Source organism: Palaemon carinicauda, chromosome 22 (genome assembly GCF_036898095.1).
Source record: "Palaemon carinicauda isolate YSFRI2023 chromosome 22, ASM3689809v2, whole genome shotgun sequence".
NCBI classification, from domain to species: Eukaryota; Metazoa; Arthropoda; class Malacostraca; order Decapoda; family Palaemonidae; genus Palaemon; species Palaemon carinicauda.
Window position 1 is genome coordinate 65,848,828 of NC_090746.1, and position 20,049 is coordinate 65,868,876.

The 20,049-nt window shown below is 41.5% G+C and overlaps 1 protein-coding gene across 1 annotated transcript in view; it reads left to right on the forward strand.

Annotated features, from left to right (window-relative positions):
- The window catches only part of Vps13 (vacuolar protein sorting 13C), a 469,226-nt gene that overhangs the window by 360,728 nt on the left and 88,449 nt on the right, over positions 1-20,049 (forward strand). The window contains exons 49-51 of the mRNA XM_068346310.1: positions 7,880-8,080; positions 8,199-8,346; positions 9,178-9,308. Of these exons, the coding sequence (XP_068202411.1) occupies positions 7,880-8,080; positions 8,199-8,346; positions 9,178-9,308 (480 nt within the window). The remainder of the gene's footprint in view (positions 1-7,879; positions 8,081-8,198; positions 8,347-9,177; positions 9,309-20,049) is intronic.

The following is a 20,049-nucleotide window of genomic DNA, read 5'->3' on the forward strand; positions in this document are numbered from 1 at the left end:
TTAGATTCTTCCCACTTTATTCTGCTGCCCCATCTATTAAAGTTTGATTACAACATTTTCATCTAAAACTAACACCAGGCCATTCCTTGAGGTACTCATTCTAACTTCCTTTATTTCTTTGAAATACTGTGGATCTAACATATTGTTTTATCAAGCATCTATGTTTGAAAATTATTAGTAGATATTTTTACATCTTTCTGTATGCTTATAGCTCAATGTATGTTCTTGAGAAATTTTTGATAATGTGATCATTTAAACCCTTTCTACCTAAAGATGATACCATGAACTATATACTGTACTGTATTGTAAGTCCACTGAACAATGTTTTGTATATATAGAACTCATTTAGACGCATAAATGTAATCTCATTGCAGCGTTGGGCATCCTCCCTTACCCTTGCCTCACTGGCACCAGATTTTGGTAAGACATTGGTGAGTGACAAAACTAGTAACAGGTAATTGTAGTGTCACTCTACTCATGGAATTCTGCATCACTGAAATATTTTCATAACTGACTTTCTGATTTTTTGCCGAAACTAATGATTGAATGAGGCACTTGAAGTGCATATTTATTCACCACTGACTTCTGCCTCTAGGAAGTAAGTGCTTTAATTTGTTTCTCTTGTTTTTATTACCCTAACTCGAGTAGAGTTGTACGAACATGTTATTTAATCCCTAATTGGTTTTCCTTTCGTCAAACTGTGAAATAGTATTGTGAACGATTTTGCAAATACTTGATGATTTGTGTTAATGTTTGATGTGCTATTCTTAAAACAAAGTACAAGTGAATGGTAGTTACAAGAAAACTCTAATTAAGATTTGAAAAGTGTCGTAAATATTAAAACTAAATTCATAAAGTCAAAGCATATTTTCCAAGGTAGATTCATTTTTATGATTTACTATTTTTTCTCTTCCCAGCTAACCTGATAATTTATTGTTAATGTGGCAAGTAGCTCTTAACATGAAACTCAAATTGAAATTGAAAAGTATTTTAGATATTCTAACAAAAGGTCAGCTTACAAGCACAATTGATTTTTAATTTTTTTTTTCCTTAGTTGGGCTAAGAACATAATATATATTTTTAAAACATTCATTTGTGTTATTTATTAAACAGGTAATTTAAACTTTTTTATTAATATTTTTGAGGTAAGTAAAACATTTATGCAAACTTTTCTGGATTTTGGACTGCTTCATTATAACATTTGATGATATTTTATCACGATTTCATTCATCATGTGATGCCTTATTTCCATAGACAGGAAATATTTAGTCACATCAACATGTACCATTCATGATTGCATTTCATTTATTACGCATGGCAATGCCAGCTCATGGTCCCCCAGTTCCCTTATTACTTTTCCGTGTGCCTTGAGATTTCCGATGTCAGTGTTCTTCCCGGGAATGCTTTTGTGTCAAGTTTTTCATTGTGACATCAATATTTTGATTCAAATTTATTATGTAATTACTTATTCACCATTTTGACAGTCTTAAAGTATTTTTCCTTTTATTTTATTTCCATCCTACCTCTGAATAGAACAAGCTATCAATTGGAAGTGACAATTTGACAACTTCTATATAAGATTAGAAAATTTCCTCCTTCCCCAACCTTTATATCCTCCCTCTTTTAATTAGCTGCCACATCCTGCCCTATTTGCTTGGAAAAGATAATGGCCATGACAGTGACACTGAGGGTTAGCACAGGTAAAAGGCCAACCAACTTTTCAGATATGTGGTTGTTGCCACTACGACACGGTATTCTCCGAGACATATGGTTTTTTAAACCTTCTAGATTGTTTATTTTAGATTCCTAGAGATGGTTTACTAATAATTTACTATGACACAGTACAGTATTATCTGAGTCTTATGGTTTTTAAATCTATTAGATTGTTTATTTTAGATTCCAGGTGAAAATTTACTAATACTGTAATTTGTATCAATGTAATGAAAGGTTTATTTTTTAGTTGTGCAAATCAAGGAAGATTTCATGGACTAGAATTAGTATTGAAATGATGTTTAGTTTTGAAAGTTTCTCTTTTATGAAAAGAAACTATTCTTTTTACCTATTAAAGGCTATAGATCTATGATGACTACTATTCATATGCATATAGACTGGGAGTTATCCACTAACATATTATTGTAGATTCATTTAAGACTTTTATTATTGAAATCCTCTAGTCTGAACTTTTTATTGGAATCTACATGTATCATTAGTTTTTAAATGCTTCTCATTTTGAATCTTTGAAATCTCTTTGTTAGAGATCTTAAGCTAAGACACTTTCTCTTAGCTTTAGCACAAGCTCTATGTATTAAAGAACTACAGAAGTTATTTTATTTAATATAGGTTTTAGAGAAAACAAGATTATTTTATCTCTTACATTCTGAGCACAGAAAGTGAGAAAGGTTGGCCTCATTTTTTTATACAGTATCCTATATATGGAAAAGAAAGTTAATAGGTCAAAAAATAGATTTCTTATCCCTCTGAGAGCTGTTAAATGTAATTTAGACAAGGCTAAACAATTAGGAAGAGGCTTCTAATTTGTGTCTTGTGCTTAAGATTTCAAATTTCCCTTTGTCCAAAAATGCTACATCATTTCATATCGAAAGTTTAGTCGCGAATGCGCACAGAGAATTGGATCAAAGTCAGATGGAACAATTGAAGGTCAGAATTCATGATAGAAATTCAGCTACATTTCTCAATTTCCACAGGAATTTTCCTTTGGAAAGAGTCTTAGCGACAGCTCAGTAGCATACTACTGTATTTTGATTTTCGCTAAGCATTATCTTATTGAAACCTGCTTTTTTTATCAAGATTTCTGGTCTTTGACTGCTATTGTAGCTTGGGGGATACAGTTAGTAGGTAATTATCTTTTAATTGTGTAAATTAATGAAGTTATAGGATTATTTTTTTATTTTGAAAATACTAAGTGTTGGTTGATTTGTAGAAGTTTAGTTTTATAGTGAGATTGTATTTGGTTCACAATATGGAAGCATTTTTTTATAACACAACTCACGATTAATTACTGTGTTACCAAGACAAAGAGGTGATCTCAGATGCTAGATAAATTGATTAGTTTAAGACTACATTTCCCTTTTTTTATACTGACCGACCTCTATCAGTGTGGGAATTTAGCATTATGAACCTAGGGGGAATTTCATCTAAATAGATGGGATTACAATAATAAAATTTATCATCTCTGTGCCTACCTGGTGTTCCTATATTTGCTCCCCTCCTCCCCACAGATTAGTGATATCGAAAGGATAGAAGTTTAATTTTGACTTTGAGACTGGAAAGACAAAGGGCGAAACTGAAATGACAAGGGTTGAGACTGAGAAACCAAAGGGTGAGACTAAAAAGACAAAGGGTGAGACTGAAATGACGGGGGTTGAGACTGAAAAGACAAAGGGTGAGATTGAAATGACAATGGGGGATAGAAATGACAAGGGGTGAGGCTGAAAAGGCAAAGGGTGAGAATGAAAAGACAAGGGATGAGACTGAAATGACAAGGGGTGACTGCAATGATAAGAAGTGAGACTAAAATGACAGTGTTAAGACTGAATTGACAAGGGGTGAGACTGAAATGACAAGGGGTGACTGCAATGATAAGAAGTGAGACTGAAATGACAGTGTTAAGACTGAATTGACAAGGGGTGAGACTGAAATGACAAGGGGTGACTGCAATGATAAGAAGTGAGACTGAAATGACAGTGTTAAGACTGAAAAGACAAATTTTGTGACCGGAAGGACAAGGGGTGAGACTGAAGAGACAAATGGTGAGACTGAAAACACTGATGGTGAGACTGAAAACACTGATTGTGAGACTGAAAAGACTAATGGTGAGACGGAAAAGACAAAGGGTGAGACTAACATGACAAAAAAATGAAACTGAAATGACAATGGGTGAGACTGAAATAACAAGCAGTGAGACAAATGACAAAGGGTGAGACTGAAATGACAAAGGATGAGACTGAAATGACAAGGGTTAAGACTGAAAAGACAAAGGTTGGGACTGGAAAGACAAATGAGGAGACTGAAAAGTCAAGTGGTGATACTGAAAAATCAGAGGGTGAGACTGAAAAGATAGAGGGGGAGACTGAAAAGATAGAGGGGGAGACTGAAATGACAAGGGGTGAGACTGAAATGACAAGAGGTGAGACAAATGACAAAGGGGAAGACTGAAATGACAATGGGTGAAACTGAAATGACAATGTGTGAAACTGAAATGACAAATGGGGAGACTGAAATGACAATGGGTGAGACTAAAATGACAATGGGTGAGACTGAAATGACTGGGTCGAGACTGAAATGACAAAGGTGAGACTGAAAAGACAAAGGACAAGACTGAAAAGACAATGGGTGAGACTGAAATGACAAAAGTTGAGACTGAAATGACCAGGGGTGAGACTAAGTGACAAGAGGTGAGACTGAAATGACAAGAGGTGAGACTGAAATGACAAGAGGTGAGACAAATGACAAAGGGGGAGACTGAAATGACAATGGGTGAAACTGAAATGACTAGGGGTGAGACTGAAATGACAAGAGGTGAGACAAATGACAAAGGGGGAGACTGAAATGACAAAGGGGGAGACTGAAATGACAAAGGGTGAGACTGAAATGACAAGAGGTGAGACTGAAATGACCAAGGTTGAGACTGAAATGACCAAGGTTGAGACTGAAATAATAAGGGTTGAGACTGAAGTGACAAGAGGTGAGACTGAAATGACAAGGGGTGAGACTGAAATGACAAGGGGTGAGACTGAAAAGACAAAGGGTAAGACTCAAAAGACAAGGAATGAGACTGAAATGACAAAGGGGGAGACTAAAATGACAACGGGGGTGACTGAAAAGACAAGAGGTGAGACAAATGACAAAGGATGGGACTGAAATGACAAAGGATGAGACTGAAATGACAGGGTCAAGACTGAAAGACAAAGGTGAGACTGAAAAGACAAAGGGTGAGACTGGAAAGACAAAGAGTGAGACTGAAATGACAAGGGTTGAGACTAAAATGACAAGGTTTTAGACTTAAAAGACAAAGGGTGACGCTGGAGTGACAAGGGGCGAGACTGAAGTGACAAGAGGTGAGACTGAAATAACAAGGGGTGAGACTGAAAAGACAAAGGGTGAGAATGAAAAGACAAGGGATGAGACTGAAATGACAAGGGGTGAGACTGAAATGACAAGGAATGAGACTGGAATGACAAGGAATGAGACTGAAATGACAAAGGATGAGACTAAAATGACAACGGATGAGACTGAAATGACAAGGGATGAGGCAAATGACAAGGGTGAGACAGAAATGACAAGGGGTGAGACTGAAATGACAAGGCGTGAGACTGAAATGACAAGGCTCGAGACTGAAAAGACAAAGGGTGAGACTGAAAAGACAAGGGGTTAGACTAAAAAGACAAAGAGTGAGATTGAAATGACAATGGGGGACAGAAATGACAAGGGGTGAGGCTGAAAAGACAAAGGGTGAGACTGAAATGACAAGGCGTGAGATTGAAATGACAAGGCTCGAGACTAAAAAGACAAAGCGTGAGACTGAAATAACAAGGGGTGAGACTGAAAAGACAGGGTGAGACTGAAATAACAAGGGGTGAGACTGAAAAGACAGGGTGAGACTGAAATAACAAGGGGTGAGACTGAAATAACAAGGGGTGAGACTGAAAACACAATGGTTGAGACTAAAATGACAAGGGTGAAACTGAAAGGACAAGGGGTGAGACTGAAAGGACAAGAGGTGAGACTGAAATGACAAGGGTATGACTGAAAGGACAAGGGGTGAGACTGAAATGACAAGGGTGGAACTGAAAGGACAAGGGGTGAGACTGAAAGGACAAGAGGTGAGACTGAAATGACAAGGGTATGACTGAAAGGACAAGGGGTGAGACTGAAATGACAAGGGTGGAACTGAAAGGACAAGGGGTGAGACTGAAAGGACAAGGGGTGAGACTGAAATGACAAGGGTGAAACTGAAAGGACAAGGGGTGAGACTGAAATGACAAGGGTGAAACTGAAAGGACAAGGGGTGAGACTGAAATGACAAAGGGTGAGACTGAAAAGAAAAAGTGACTGCATCATACCCAGACAAGGCTATTGCCATTAACTGCCAGATTATATCGGTACTGTAGTAGAAGCTTAAGGCTATTGAAAGGAAATAGGATGAGAGTGTTTTTGTTTGTGCTTTCTTCAATATAAAACCAGGCTAGCGAAAGAAAGTTTTATGCATATGTGTGTCAGGTTAGTATGAAAATAATGAAATTTATTATTAGTATTGTTTTTTTTATTTACCTAATTAAGTTATTAAATTTCCCTAGACTACATTATAAATTTGTAAAAGGTCTTTTAATATTATCACAAAGGGTAAATTAATTTATTCTTGCATATTCATGTCATGTATTTTTTAAATATTTCATGTAAAGTAGACTTACTAGATGTGAAAAGCAGTAAAATCTTTTTTATATATAACTGTGGAAATTTTCACTTATAAAATACTATATACTGTACATAATATTTGAGTTGCTTTTACTCAATAAATTTTTAAGAATATAAACTCAAAGAACTTATTCCTCTATAGTAAGCAGGGTTATCATAACTGTACACACTGGCAATTTTTTTTATGTAAGATTGTAACTTTTTCATAGAATTTGAATTCCTATTCTTCTTCATAATTTCATTCAAGTTTGGTCACCTGCCAATCCTTATGACTACTGCAGGAGAATTTTTATTTATTCCTTGTTTTTTTTTTAGTTTTTAGATTCCATCTCTCAGTTCTTTTTAACTGGTTAGAGGCAGCCAGAAACCTACTACTATCTAATAGTAAGTAGCTACAGTACCTTACTAAAAATCAGTGTTACCTTCCAGGATATCTTTATCAGACCAGTGCTTGGAAGTTATAGTTTATGCAGAATTTTTCTGTATACTCTACAGTGTTAGAAAGTTATTTACTTTTTATTAGTTTTGAATGCAAGTCTCCCTGGAATTTCATTTAGGTTTAGCTTACTTTCAATCCTTTATGTGTTTGGCAGAATTTTGATTTGGTTCTCAGCTTTTAGTTTTTAAATTATATCTAGCTTCCACTGACTGATATGAGCAGGTGGTGAAGCACCATTTACACAGTTGCTGCCTACTACTACTACTATTACCTGTACAATATGTAGTTTCCCTACTGAAAATTGGTTTACGTCCCAAGATGGCTTTATCCGGCTAGTGTTTGGAAGCTGTGGTATAGGCAGAATTTTCAATAAAAATGCACTAGGTACTTATGAAACAAAGTGTATTTAAAATGTATTATTTCTTAATTATTATCATAATGTTAGATGTTCATTCTTGTAAGGTAATGAACACAAGAAAACAATTTAAGGGAGTGTACTACTGACTAGCAATTTTCATACATGGTGTCTCTTTCACCGTTGTGGATGCAGTAATATTGGAGAAGAAATGTAATGGCTTGAAATAATGCGTTAATTATTATCCTTAAGCTTGTGGTTTTATTGTGTTTGCATTTTGTTAGACTTGAAAGTTGTACTCTTATTCTTGTTACAAAATGTTATATGGTATAATTTTTGTGATAATGCATTTTATCCATGAAATCTTTTTCACAGGTAATTTCTTCTGAAATGACATTGCAGTTAATTTTCCAATTATTTTTCTAAAATGTACTTTTAAACTAGTTTGGATAAAAGATTGCTTTTGCATTTTGCATTTAAATTTCTTTTGAAACAGCATTTACGTTCTACTTATATTGTTTATATTCTGACAAAAAGGATGGGTACCTTAATTTGTTATACAGTACAGTATTGCAAATAGGGATAGGTAACTAATTTTGTTAAATTAAAATTAGGGGTAATAACTGATTTTTTTTATATTACCATTTTAGGGAGATGCCTTGAATAACATAGTTGTCCATGAAGAAGACAACCATGAGCCTGTCCTCTTTTCCTTTAAATCCAAGTCATTCTTTGGAAAAAAGAAAGCAACAGTTAAAGTGAATGACAGCGATTGGTCTGAAAGATTCTCCCTAGATGTTGTAGGAAGTTCAGGATCTATCACCTGCAAAGGCCCTTCAAGAACGTACCAGGTTTGCTTGCTGTTGGCTCCTTTAGACCACTTATTCAAGTTTAGAGTATATTTTTGAAATATGTACTATCTTTTACCTAGACCTTAGACAAGGTAATTGATAATTTAATAATTTTCAGGTTGGTGTAGATGTTAAACTTGGTAATTCTGGTTTAACCAAGTTTGTAATATTTTCGCCCTTCTACAAAATTTTGAACAAAGCAAGGTATGACTTGGAAGTTATCGAAGTAGGAGTTCCAACAGCTGAGTGGTTTACAGTCATGTCTGGTGAGTAATTATTTATGCAAATTAGTTTTTTGTTGTCGTAATTAAAGATTCAAAATAGTTGAATCGTATGCTATGCAATGTGTTCAGTAGTTACGTACCCCCTCATTTCCCTCATAATTGAATAGTTATTTGATTATTTCCTGCTATTTTAGTACAGTACAGTACTTTCTTCAGTTAGTAGCTGTTATATTTCTATATCTATATTTTATCAGATGTTTGTAGACATTAAATGAAAACTGGGTTTGACTAATTTGACATTCGTCCCGTTATCATTTGACATGCTGTAACTATATTTGGTTATCTAAGTGGGAGTGTTGCTCTTTTTTTTCCAACAATCAAAAGAAGGGTCTTTACTTTTATATCTTTTTCATTTTTACCAGTTCTAGAACCCTAGTTACCCTTTTATAACTTCCAATCGCATGACTCTCTCCAAATGCTGTTTTCTGTGCTTATTTGAAATTAGGTATGTGTGAAGTGCGGTGTAAACTGAAAGCTAGACTTATTTGAATTGAAATATTTGTAATTTTTCACTGTGCCATATTTGTTTTTAATTCTTGGTATTTTACTTGGAACTGGGAAGTTTCATCCGTAACTCTCATTCCCACAAACTATTTAGTTCGTATTGTATAGCAGTATCATGGAATAGTTTAGTACTGTAATGATGGTGCAGCTGCATTCTTCCTCTTGAAAAAGAAATAAAATTATGTTAAGAAATAAGAACAAATGGCAAAAGCTGGTTTATCAATATCTTGACAAATGGCTTGGTGTCATTTGAGTAACTTTCAGATACATAACATGATGATATTTAGATAAAATAAGTTTTGTTTCCAGGGGAGTGCATTGGCTGGTGGCCAGTTGGAAGTGGAAGGCTTATCCGAGTACGGGTGCGAGGGACGGAAGAGATTACGCAGCCTATGTCCTATCAGACACCCATTGCAGTTTTGTTAAAGTTGCCAAATATGGTATGTTCTTTATTCATTTATGATATTTCTATATTTTAAGCCACTTTGTTTCTAATGGTTTTGATACCCACATATTTAAGATATTGAATTAACATCAATCTATTATTTCAATGAGTCATCTCAATCTTTATTAGCTATTACCTCTTTAAAGTAACAGCCTCTTGACATTGAATTAAAAGCACAACAATTCTGCTCTTATTGTGTGATAACCCCAGTATCCCATTAACAGTCACCACTACTGTCTTCTACCAATCATCCCCCATTAGTTATTATTTCTTTTTCATGTCTCTTCTTGAGTCTCATTTTGTGTACTCCCCTAAATTTGTATTTATCTGCTCTGTGTATTTGTATGGTTGATTTGTTTATCCTTATAGCTCTTAGTCTTGGGAATTTTTTAACGCTTTGATCAGTAGTTTTGAATGTGTAGGTAGGAATTACATAGTTTGTTATGTCTGTTCCTAAACATACTTCCAATCTCACATCTTTTACTCTCTATCGTACTACATCCACGCACATTCAAACACCCCAAAACTAGAGTGCGGGGAGCAGTCACTCTCCCCCCAGCTCCACTTCGTTAATGTCTCACTGGATTGTAAATACAGGAGAGGGGGTTACGCAGGGATAAGTTGGCGCTATTCTAATTGTTTTTGCCCCCGCTGCTTCCTCCGGTGCCTTAGATGACCGCGGAGGCAGCAGCAGTAGGGGATTCAGCGTTATGAAGCTTCATCTGTGGTGGATATTGGGGGAGGGTGGGCTGTGGCACCCTAGCAGTACCAGCCGAACTCGGTTGAGTCCCTTGTCAGGCTGAGAGGAATGTAGAGGGGAGAGGTCCCCCTTTTTGTTTCATTGTTTGATGTCGGCTACCCCCCAAAATTGGGGGAAGTGCCTTGGTATATGTATGTATGTTATGTCTGAGTCCAGGCCTCATTATCTAAGGGGAGACGTAAAGCTTTGGTTATTCCTTTAAGAAAGTTTTTTTTCTTAATGAATAGTATGGCTAAAGATCTCTTTATTCATCCCAAAACCAAGTAAATCTTATATGGTGGGACATATCATATCATATATATATTTTGTAAAAGTTTTTATCTTTTACCAACTCCGTAAATAATGAATTATGTGACACTGGTAATAATCATCAAATCAAATACAATTTTGAAAGTGGAATTTACTATTTTGATCTTACCTGCAAGTCACACATCCTCCCCTCTACCGGTCCCATTTACAATTGTTTCAAGAGATTTTCAGTTGATGAAGGTCTTTGACGACTTTGATGATATGTCGCACTAAAGTTTTTGGCTGCTCACAGACTAGTTGACTTGGTTTTTTCTTCTCATAGTGAGTGCAATCTCACACTGGATGATCATCTGGAGGGAAAAGAAAGAGAGAAATCTTCTCTTTTTATTTCTAAAGCTAAAATTTGAGTGATGATCAAAATGATAATTGTTCCGTAACCGAAATACAAACCACGCTATTTACATTGGGTTTACCTTTCGGCTTAGCTGAAATGGCGAGCCATTAGAATTTAACGAGGGTGTATTACCCCCGCGCTAGTTAGCAGGGGGGTAGGGGAGTGGTAGCTAGCTACCCCTCCCCCCTCACACACCGGTGAACTGCTTCACTTAATTTTTGGCTCGGACAATGGACAGACGTCTCTGTCTTTGTCCTCGCTTGGCAGCCATTGTTTGTTTTGTCTTTACTTAATCACTTACTTTTCTTTTACTCAATATATATGTAAACATTTTTTCGTGTTTATGTATATATTTGAGTATAGAAATCAGTAAGTTTCCTTGTCAGAGTTTGTGCTTGTGTGTGTAGTGTACGATATCTCCGTGGAGCCCTCGGCAGTTAGGCCACCATGGTGTAATTTCATGGGTCGCGATCGAGTTTGACCACGGTCTTTCTCTCTCTCTCTCTTTGAGGTCGTTCACCCTTTTACTACGTTACTTTTACTACGTCTGAGTAGCTTCCTTCCCGTGTGGGTGGGGTTGCTACGCCGTACGTTTTGTCTCAATTAGTTTATGAATCTAATTGTATTTGTTAATTTTCAATATTAATCTTACCCGATAATCATGTAGCTGTCAACTCTGTTGCCGACAGAAATCTACGGTCGGGATACGCCAGCGATCGCTATACAGGTGGGGGTGAACACCACAGCGCCATCTGTGGTCAGGTACTCTAGTACTTCTTGTCAACACCACCTCAATTTTTCCTCTGTCGTGCCTCCGGCTAGACCTACATGGATACGCTGTTGATTCTGGAGTTATTGCTCACGATTTGGTGATGTATTTGCTCTAGAGTTTAGCCTTCGCTATTCAGGAAGCTATATCATTAGCTTAGCAAGTTTTTGGAATTAATTTGATTTAATTTTTGATTTAATTTTGGTACGAAGAGAGTATGAACTCTCTTTCACTTTTAAATGGCCGACCCTTCCCTTAGACGGAAGTGTTGGTGTCGAAGAGAGTATAGACTCTCTTAATTTTGCTTAACAAAGTTATAGATTTATTTTATATCTCTCCGCCTTTTATAGGCCTCTTTGATTAACTTCCTTTTATTATAAACTTATTAAAATTAATTTTTATATTTGTTTATATTCGACCTTTCCTAATAGTAGGCGGTCTTTTCTTGGAACCGAAGTTAATTAACTTTGAGCCCGTCATTTCGTTTTACCTGTTAACATATTATGCTATTTTAATGGTTTTGGAAGAATTTCTTTGATAGTCTTGTACTGTTTTCAAAGTTGAACTAACGTTTTGTTTTGTCTCTGCAGTTGTTGACGTTCAGAACGTTCAACTTGCGCTCTATCGTTACGATAGAGAGAGAGTCTATCACGGTGTCACGTTGCAGTAAGAGTAAACCGATTCTAGCGTTTTGTTCATTCTTTCTTAGCTTAAATGGTTCTATTCTAATAAAGGAACTTTTTATTTGGGAAACCTTTCAGTTTTTTTCCTTTAACAATAATATGTTTTAACGATATATATAATTGGGCTCTTCTCTCAGGTGCTAAGTCAAGAGAGAGAGAGAGAGAGATAGAGACGGAGGGAGAGAGAGGAGGATAAACGTTTCGTTCAAGCGGGTAACGTTGTTATCGTTTTTGCTCTTCTCCCTAGTCTCTTTAGGGGAAGAAGGTAAACGTTTCTAGAGTTTTATTCTTGTTCTCAGACTTTATGCGGTGAGAGATTTTAAACGTAGTTTATTTGGTCTAGTGTTTAATCTCTTTTCCAGCCACTGAATTATTTATCTTTCATTATGTTTTTCTGTTACATTGTAATACTGTTTTCGCAATTACTAACTTTTAATGAAGGATAGAATTGCGTGTTTCAGGTACAAACCACTTAAAGTTTCGAGTTCAGTGAAATAAGTGCAAACAGAAAATCAAAAGTGATAAGTGATAAGCGCAAAGTGTTACAGTGTTGCGTTCGAGGGTTCGTCTGTTCGTGCCAGTTGTTCGCCTAGTCTGGGACCTCTTACAAGCTCCCAAGCCAAGGGGAGAAGTAATGTCGAAGGACTTATGGGTTCAGCAGGCCTTGATCGACGAACAGACGTTTCCCTCCGTGGTTTCGGGTGTAACCAACTCACGTAGCCGACGTGATCACCCCACCCACACAAAGACGAGAGAGCCCATTTATTCCTCGTCTGCGGAAGAGGTTTCTCGCAGAAACCATGGACCAAATCTTGCAGCTTTTAAGTGCAAGTCGGTCCCTTCCGCGCAAGTCCAACTCCTAGGTGGTGCCATTAGCACTGGGTCAGTTCGGACTTGCTGCAGTACGACAACTGCACACCTCCCAGAGAGGCAAGGTGGTATCGCAACAGACAGTAACTCCGTCTGTTGCCGCACCAGCTGTTTTAGACCCTCAGTTTCAACGGACAGTAGCTCCATTTGTTGTTGTCTTTCTTAAACTCTAGTGGTCTATGCTGCTGACAATGCAGTCTCAGCTTGCGGTGTTGATGCAGGAGTTTCAGGCAGAGAAGGTTAACACACCTCCTCCTGCGAGCGCTCCTCCACCTCTACGCAGTCCAGCCTGCCAGACGTATGATGTTGAGGTTCCTCAAGCTACCTCCATGCGTGAGCTGCCGCATTGGGAGTTGCCAGATACCAGCTCTGTGCAGCAACCTCCACTTTCCTTGAGGCAGGAGCCTCTTGCCACGCGGCAACCTCCTCAACACTTGAGGCAGGAGCCTTATGCTTTGCAGCAACCTCCTTTACCCTTGAGGTAGGAGCCTCATGCGTTGCGACTACCTCCTCCATCCTCGAGGCAGCTACCTCTTGCGGTGCGACAACCTCCACCATCCTCGAGGCAGCAACCTCAACTCCACCTCTGCGCAGTCCACCCTGCCAGACGTATGATGTTGAGGTTCCTCAACCTACCTCCACGCGTGAGCTGCCGCATTGGGAGTTGCCAGATACCAGCGCTATGCAGCAACCTCTTGCGTTGCGGCAACCTCCACCATCCTTGAGGCAGCAACCTCAACTCTTGCGGCAGCCACCTCCACTCTTGAGGCAAGAACCTCAACTCTTGAATGGGCTCTCGTGGCATGGTTGGTTTCGACCTGGCCTTTCATTAGAAGGGGCTAGCGTTCGATCCCAAGTATGAGGTAGAAATTTATTTCTATTTGAACACGATGTTGTGTTGATATTTATCCATATTGACTAATTAGGGGTAATTTGAATGAATTACTACCAATTGTGTCACGTGGTGGCCCGGGGAAATCTGGTAAAACTCGCTGGTAAAGAGACTGAGGTCTCACCAGGTAAATCCTCGGACAGCTAGATTAGTGTCAGGTTCAGATTTCTTTAAGAAATCCTCCTCTACCCATGAGGCAGCCTCATGCTTATGAGGAGCCTCATGCTATGCGGCATCCTCCTCAAACCATGAGGCAAAGGCCTCATGCTATGCGGCAACCGCCTCAACCCATGAGGCAGGAGCCTCATACAATGCATGCGGCATAAGCCTCATCCCTTGCAGTGCAGCATGAGTCTCATACCATGCAGCATGAGCCTCATCCCATGCAGCATGAGCCTCATCCCATGCAGCATAAGCCGCACGCCATGCAACATGCTCTGCTTACCTTACAGCATGCTCTACATACAGCATGCTCTGCATACCTTACCGCATGCTTCTCAGTCACACATCTTTGGTTGTTGCCAACTCACTAGACTGTCAAGCAGTTTCATAACGTTGCCTTCTAGTCTGCTGCTTTTGCACCAGTGAAACCCTCACTGAGAGAACTTAGCTTTTCTCGGATATGGTTCTTGTAGATGAGAAAGTGCTATTCTCCCTCCTTCTGATTTTCCCTTGAGGACTCTGTCATTTGGAGAGGAGCCTTTAGCTGCTTAGCCTCCTATGGACTTTTATTTAAGCATAGCATGCTTCCAGGGAGGGTAATGGTTCCACTTCAGTCGCTAACCCCGTCTGTTACCACACCTGCTCCCATAGACCTTGAGCTGTGTTGCAAGACATGCAGTCCAAGCTTAGTCCTTGTTAGAGGATTTTTTGTTTACGGAGTCAGTGTGTCACTGGGAAGACGTTCAACAACCAGCAGAAGTGTCTTGTTGTGACGCAGTGCGGCAACCTCAGCAACCCGATAAGGAGTTGTCTGTACGACCCAGACAGTCTAGACAGCTTCGGGTTGTCACTGTACTTCCTCGTTTCCCCATGGTTGACAGTTCACAGACTGTGCAGCAGTACCATGATCTTGTGTCCGGCTCCGTCAGACGACTAGCTTTTAAGAGCTCCCACAAGTCGTCGCTGTCTGGAGATTCTCAGATGGACTATGGATCTGACCAAGGAACTGGGCCTCCTGGTCAATTTTGAGGAGTCCCAGCTCGTCCCATCCCAGACCATTGTCTACCTGGGTATGGATCTTCAGAGTCGAGCTTTTCGGGCTTTTCCGTCGGCCCCAAAGATATACTAAGCCCTAGATTGCATCCAGAGCATGCTGAGAAGGAACCGATGCTCAGTCAGGTAGTGGATGAGTCTAACAGGGACACTTTCATCGCTGGCACTGTTCATCGAGTTAGGGAGACCCCACCTCCCCCCCTTCAGTATCATCTAGCGGCTCACTGGATAAAGGACATGACGCTAGAGACGATCTCAGTTCCTGTTTCCGAAGAGAGGAGGTCTACTCTCACGTGGTGAAAGAACAGCTTTCTTCTCAAGGAAGTCTACCTTTGGCTGTTCAGAAACCCGACCGCCGTCTCTTCTCTGACGCATCAGACACGGGCTGGGGTGCGACTTTGGACGGACAGGAATGCTCGGGAACATGGAATCAGGAGCTAAGGACACTTCACATCTATTGCAAGGAGCTGTTGGCGGTTCATCTGACCTTGATAAACTTCAAGTCCCTCCAGCTTAACAAGGTGGTGGAGGTGGACTCTGACAACACCACAGCCTTGGCTTACATCTCCAAGCAGGGAGGGACTCATTCGTGGAAGTTGTTCTAGATCGCAAGGGACCTCCTCATCTGGTTAAAAGATCGAAAGCTCACGCTGGTAACGAGGTTCATTCAGGGCGATATGAATGTCATGGCAGATCGCCTTAGCCGGAAGGGTCAGGTCATCCCCACAGAGTGGACCCTTCACAAGAATGTTTGCAGCAGACTTTGGGCCCTGTGGGGTCAGCCAACCATAGATCTGTTCGCTACCTCGATAACCTAGAGGCTCCCGTTGTATTGTTCTCCGATTCCAGACCCAGCAGCAGTTCACATGGATGCTTTTCTGCTGGATTGGTCCCATCTCGACCTGTATGCATTCCCGCCGTTCAAGATTGTCAACAGGGTACTTCAGAAGTTCGCCTCTCGCAAAGGGACACGGCTGACGTTGGTTGGCTCCGCTCTGGCCCGCGAGAGAATGGTTCATAGAGGTACTGCAATGGCTGGTCGACATTCCCAGGACTCTTCCTCTAGGAGTGGACCTTCTACGTCTACCTCACGTAAAGAAGGTACATCCAAACCTCCACGCTCTTCGTCTGACTGCCTTCAGACTTTCGAAAGACTCTCAAGAGCTAGGGGCTTTTCGAAGGAGGCAGCCAGAGCGATTGCCAGAGCAAGGAGGACATCCACTCTCAGAGTCTATCAGTCTAAAGGGGAAGTCTTCCGAAGCTGGTACATGGCCAATGCAGTTTCCTCATCCAGTACCACTGTAACCCAGATTGCTGACTTCCTGTTACATCTAAGGAACGTAAGATCCCTTTCAGCTCCTACGATTAAGGGTTACAGAAGTATGTTGGCAGCGGTTTTCCGCCACAGAGGCTTGGATCTTTCCACCAACAAAGATCTACAGGACCTCCTTAGGTCTTTTAAGACCTCAAAGGAACGTCGGTTGTCCACTCCAGGCTGGAATCTAGACGTGGTCCTAAGGTTCCTTATGTCATCAAGATTTGAACCTCTCCAATCAGCCTCTTTTAAGGACCTCACATTAAAAACTCTTTTCCTCGTGTGCTTGACAACAGCTAAAAGAGTAAGTGAGATCCATGCCTTCAGCAGGAACATAGTTTTCACATCTGAAACGGCTACATGTTCCTTGCAGCTCGGTTTTTTGCTAAAACGAGCTTCCTTCACGTCCTTGGCCTAAGTCGTTCGAGATCCCAAGCCTGTCCAACTTGGTGGGGGACGAACTGGAGAGAGTACTTTGCCCAGTTAGAGCTCTTAAGGACTATCTATAAAGGTCATAACCTTTACGAGGACAATCAGAAGCCTTATGGTGGGCTATCAAGAAGCCTTCTCTTCCAAGGTCTAAGAACTCAGTTTCTTACCTATTCAGGCTCCTGATTAGGGAAGCACATTCTCATCTGAAGGAAGAAGACCTTGCTTTGCTGAAGGTAAGGACACATGAAGTGAGAGCTGTGGCTACTTCAGTGGCCCTCAAACAGAACCGTTCTCTGCAGAGTGTTATGGATGCAACCTATTGGAGAAGCAAGTCAGTGTTCGCATCATTCTATCTCAAAGATGTCCAGTCTCTTTACGAGAACTGCTACACCCTGGGACCATTCGTAGCAACGAATGCAGTAGTAGGCGGGGGCTCAGCCACTACATTCCCATAATCCCATAACCTTTTTAACCTTTCTCTTGAATACTTTTTATGGGTTGTACGGTCGGCTAAGAAGCCTTCCACATCCTTGTTGATTTGGCGGGTGGTCAATTCTTTCTTGAGAAGCGCCGAGGTTAAAGGTTGTGATGAGGTCCTTTAGTATGGGTTGCAGCCCTTTATACTTCAGCACCTAAGAGTCGTTCAGCATCCTAAGAGGACCGCTACGCTCAGTAAGAAAGACGTACTTAATAAAGGCAGAGTAACGGTTCAAGTCGTCTTCCTTACCAGGTACTTATTTATTTTATGTTATTTTTGAATAACTAATAAAATAAAATACGGGATACTTAGCTTCTGTGTTAACATGTATGCTGGTCTCCACCCACCACCCTGGGTGTGAATCAGCTACATGATTATCGGGTAAGATTAATATTGAAAAATGTTATTTTCATTAGTAAAATAAATTTTTGAATATACTTACCCGATAATCATGATTTAATTGACCCACCCTTCCTCCCCATAGAGAACCAGTGGACCGAGGAAAAAATTGAGGTGGTGTTGACAAGAAGTACTAGAGTACCTGACCACAGATGGCGCTGTGGTGTTCACCCCCACCTGTATAGCGATCGCTGGCGTATCCCGACCGTAGATTTCTGTCGGCAACAGAGTTGACAGCTACATGATTATCGGGTAAGTATATTCAAAAATTTATTTTACTAATGAAAATAACATTTTTTCAGCTTTTGTAGAACGATTCCTTTCGGGGTTTTCGTTCTTTCTTTAGTGTTCATTCATTTTTAAATTACATAATTACATAGTTACATAGTTACATAATTATAATTGTTATAATTCTGTGTTGGTTACAGCTCTCCTTCCGTGAGTGTAAGTGGTTATGAGGGCACGTGCCTGTTGTGTAATTCTTGTTTTCCTTTCCCTCGGGATTCCTCTACGGAGCCTTCCCGGGGGAATGAATGTTAACTAATGATTTTTGTTTTTATTTTTCACAGTTACCGATCTAGTTCGTTTCTGTAATGTGACAACGGAGTGAGCTGTCTTGTTGAGGCCTGGGGATTTGGCTGTTGCTGCCTCCCCTATAGACCTTCGTCAGGGGCGTGTCTCCTTCTCCTGGAAGTACTCCCGTGACTATTGACGGCTCTCCAGTTCATTTTAGAACACTCAGGAGGCTCGCCTCCTTGGGTGGGTAACTTTCCTTCCGAGGGAAGTTTTCCTGTCCAGGCTTGAGTTTTTCCCCTTTGGGGGGTTCTTCTCTTGCCTTTTTTTTCGTGCGACTATGCTCTTGGTGCTGAGCGGTCGCACCTGCATAAGTCACTGGCTGACCCGTCTCTTCTACGAAGTGTTTCTCTTTCGTTCGCGAGAGAGTACACTCATAGAGACTCCTCTTCGGAGGACTCTTCTGCTGTTGTTGCTGTTGGCCGCCTTCGCCGTAAGGCTCACCGTCCGCTACGTCGTTAGGGCCTCCCATCTCCCTATAAGGGTGCTAAGAGGCGCCTTTTTGAATCTCCGTATGCAGCCTGCAGCTCCCTCCTCTTTAGATCTCTCCGGGGATCGATCTCCAACGCCTTCTTGACCTTCCGCCCCTGGTGCAGATGGACAGCAGTCTGACCTCGTCTTCCGACGGACAACGGTCCCTTCGGGGCAAAGGCTTGCCTCCCACGGGGGTGCTTCCCTTGCATGTCAGGGTTCCCCTGCGCGCCCTTCTGCAGTGTTAGCGCACAGGCGCTCTCCTGCTCGTCAGCGTTCTCCTGATCGCTAGCGCTCTCCTGTTCGCCAGCGCTCTCCTGTTCGCCAGCGCTCTCCTGTTCGCCAGCGTGCTCCTGTTCGTCGGCGCTCTCCTGATGATCATCGCCCACTGCTGTTGTTCCTGTTGTGCGCCCTGCGGTCAGAGCGCACCTGCGCTTCCAGTTCCTGATTCGCGCTCAGGATTCCACGCGTCGCCCTTCTGCTCGCCAGCGACCACTGACGCGTCAACGTTCGCCTGCTCGTCAGCGATCTCCTGCGCGTCAACTATCGCCATCGATCTTCCACGCGTTACAGGTCCCCTGGACACCATCAGTAGCAATCTAGCGTTCGCCTGCTGTGGACCACGATTTCCGGTAGCTGAGTCTTGCCGTAGATCTTCCTCCTGCTCGCCAGCGCTCACCTTTACTTCTGTCCTTCTGTGCGCCAGCTTTCTTCAATCGCTAGCGCACATCTGCGCACCCTTTCCTGCCACGCACCAATGGGCGCCAACAGTTTTTCCTGACCGTCCAGGATTGCCTGATTGACAGCTCGCTTCAGCGCTCACCTTCCTGATGCACCTGCGCGCCTTCTGTTTAGAGCGATGCATGCTAACCATCCCTAGTCTCTTATGCGTCAGCGATTGCCTACGCGCCCGCGCGATTCTTCGCCTGCGGGCTAGCGTTTTGTTAACGCACCACCGCTCGCCAACGCGCCATCGCTTGCCGACGCGCCATCGCTTGCCGACGCGCCATCGCTTGCCAACGCACCTTCACTCGCCTATGGGCCATCGCTCGCCAAGACGCGCCATCGCTCGTCAACGCGCCATCGCCCGCCTGCGCTCACCCGCGCGCCCGCGCACATGCGCTCCAATGTTCGCCCGCGCACGAACCAACGGTGTTCCGTCGCGCGGACCGACGGTGTTCCGTCGCGCGGACCGACGGTGTTCCGTCGCGCGGACCGACGGTGTTCCGTCGCCCG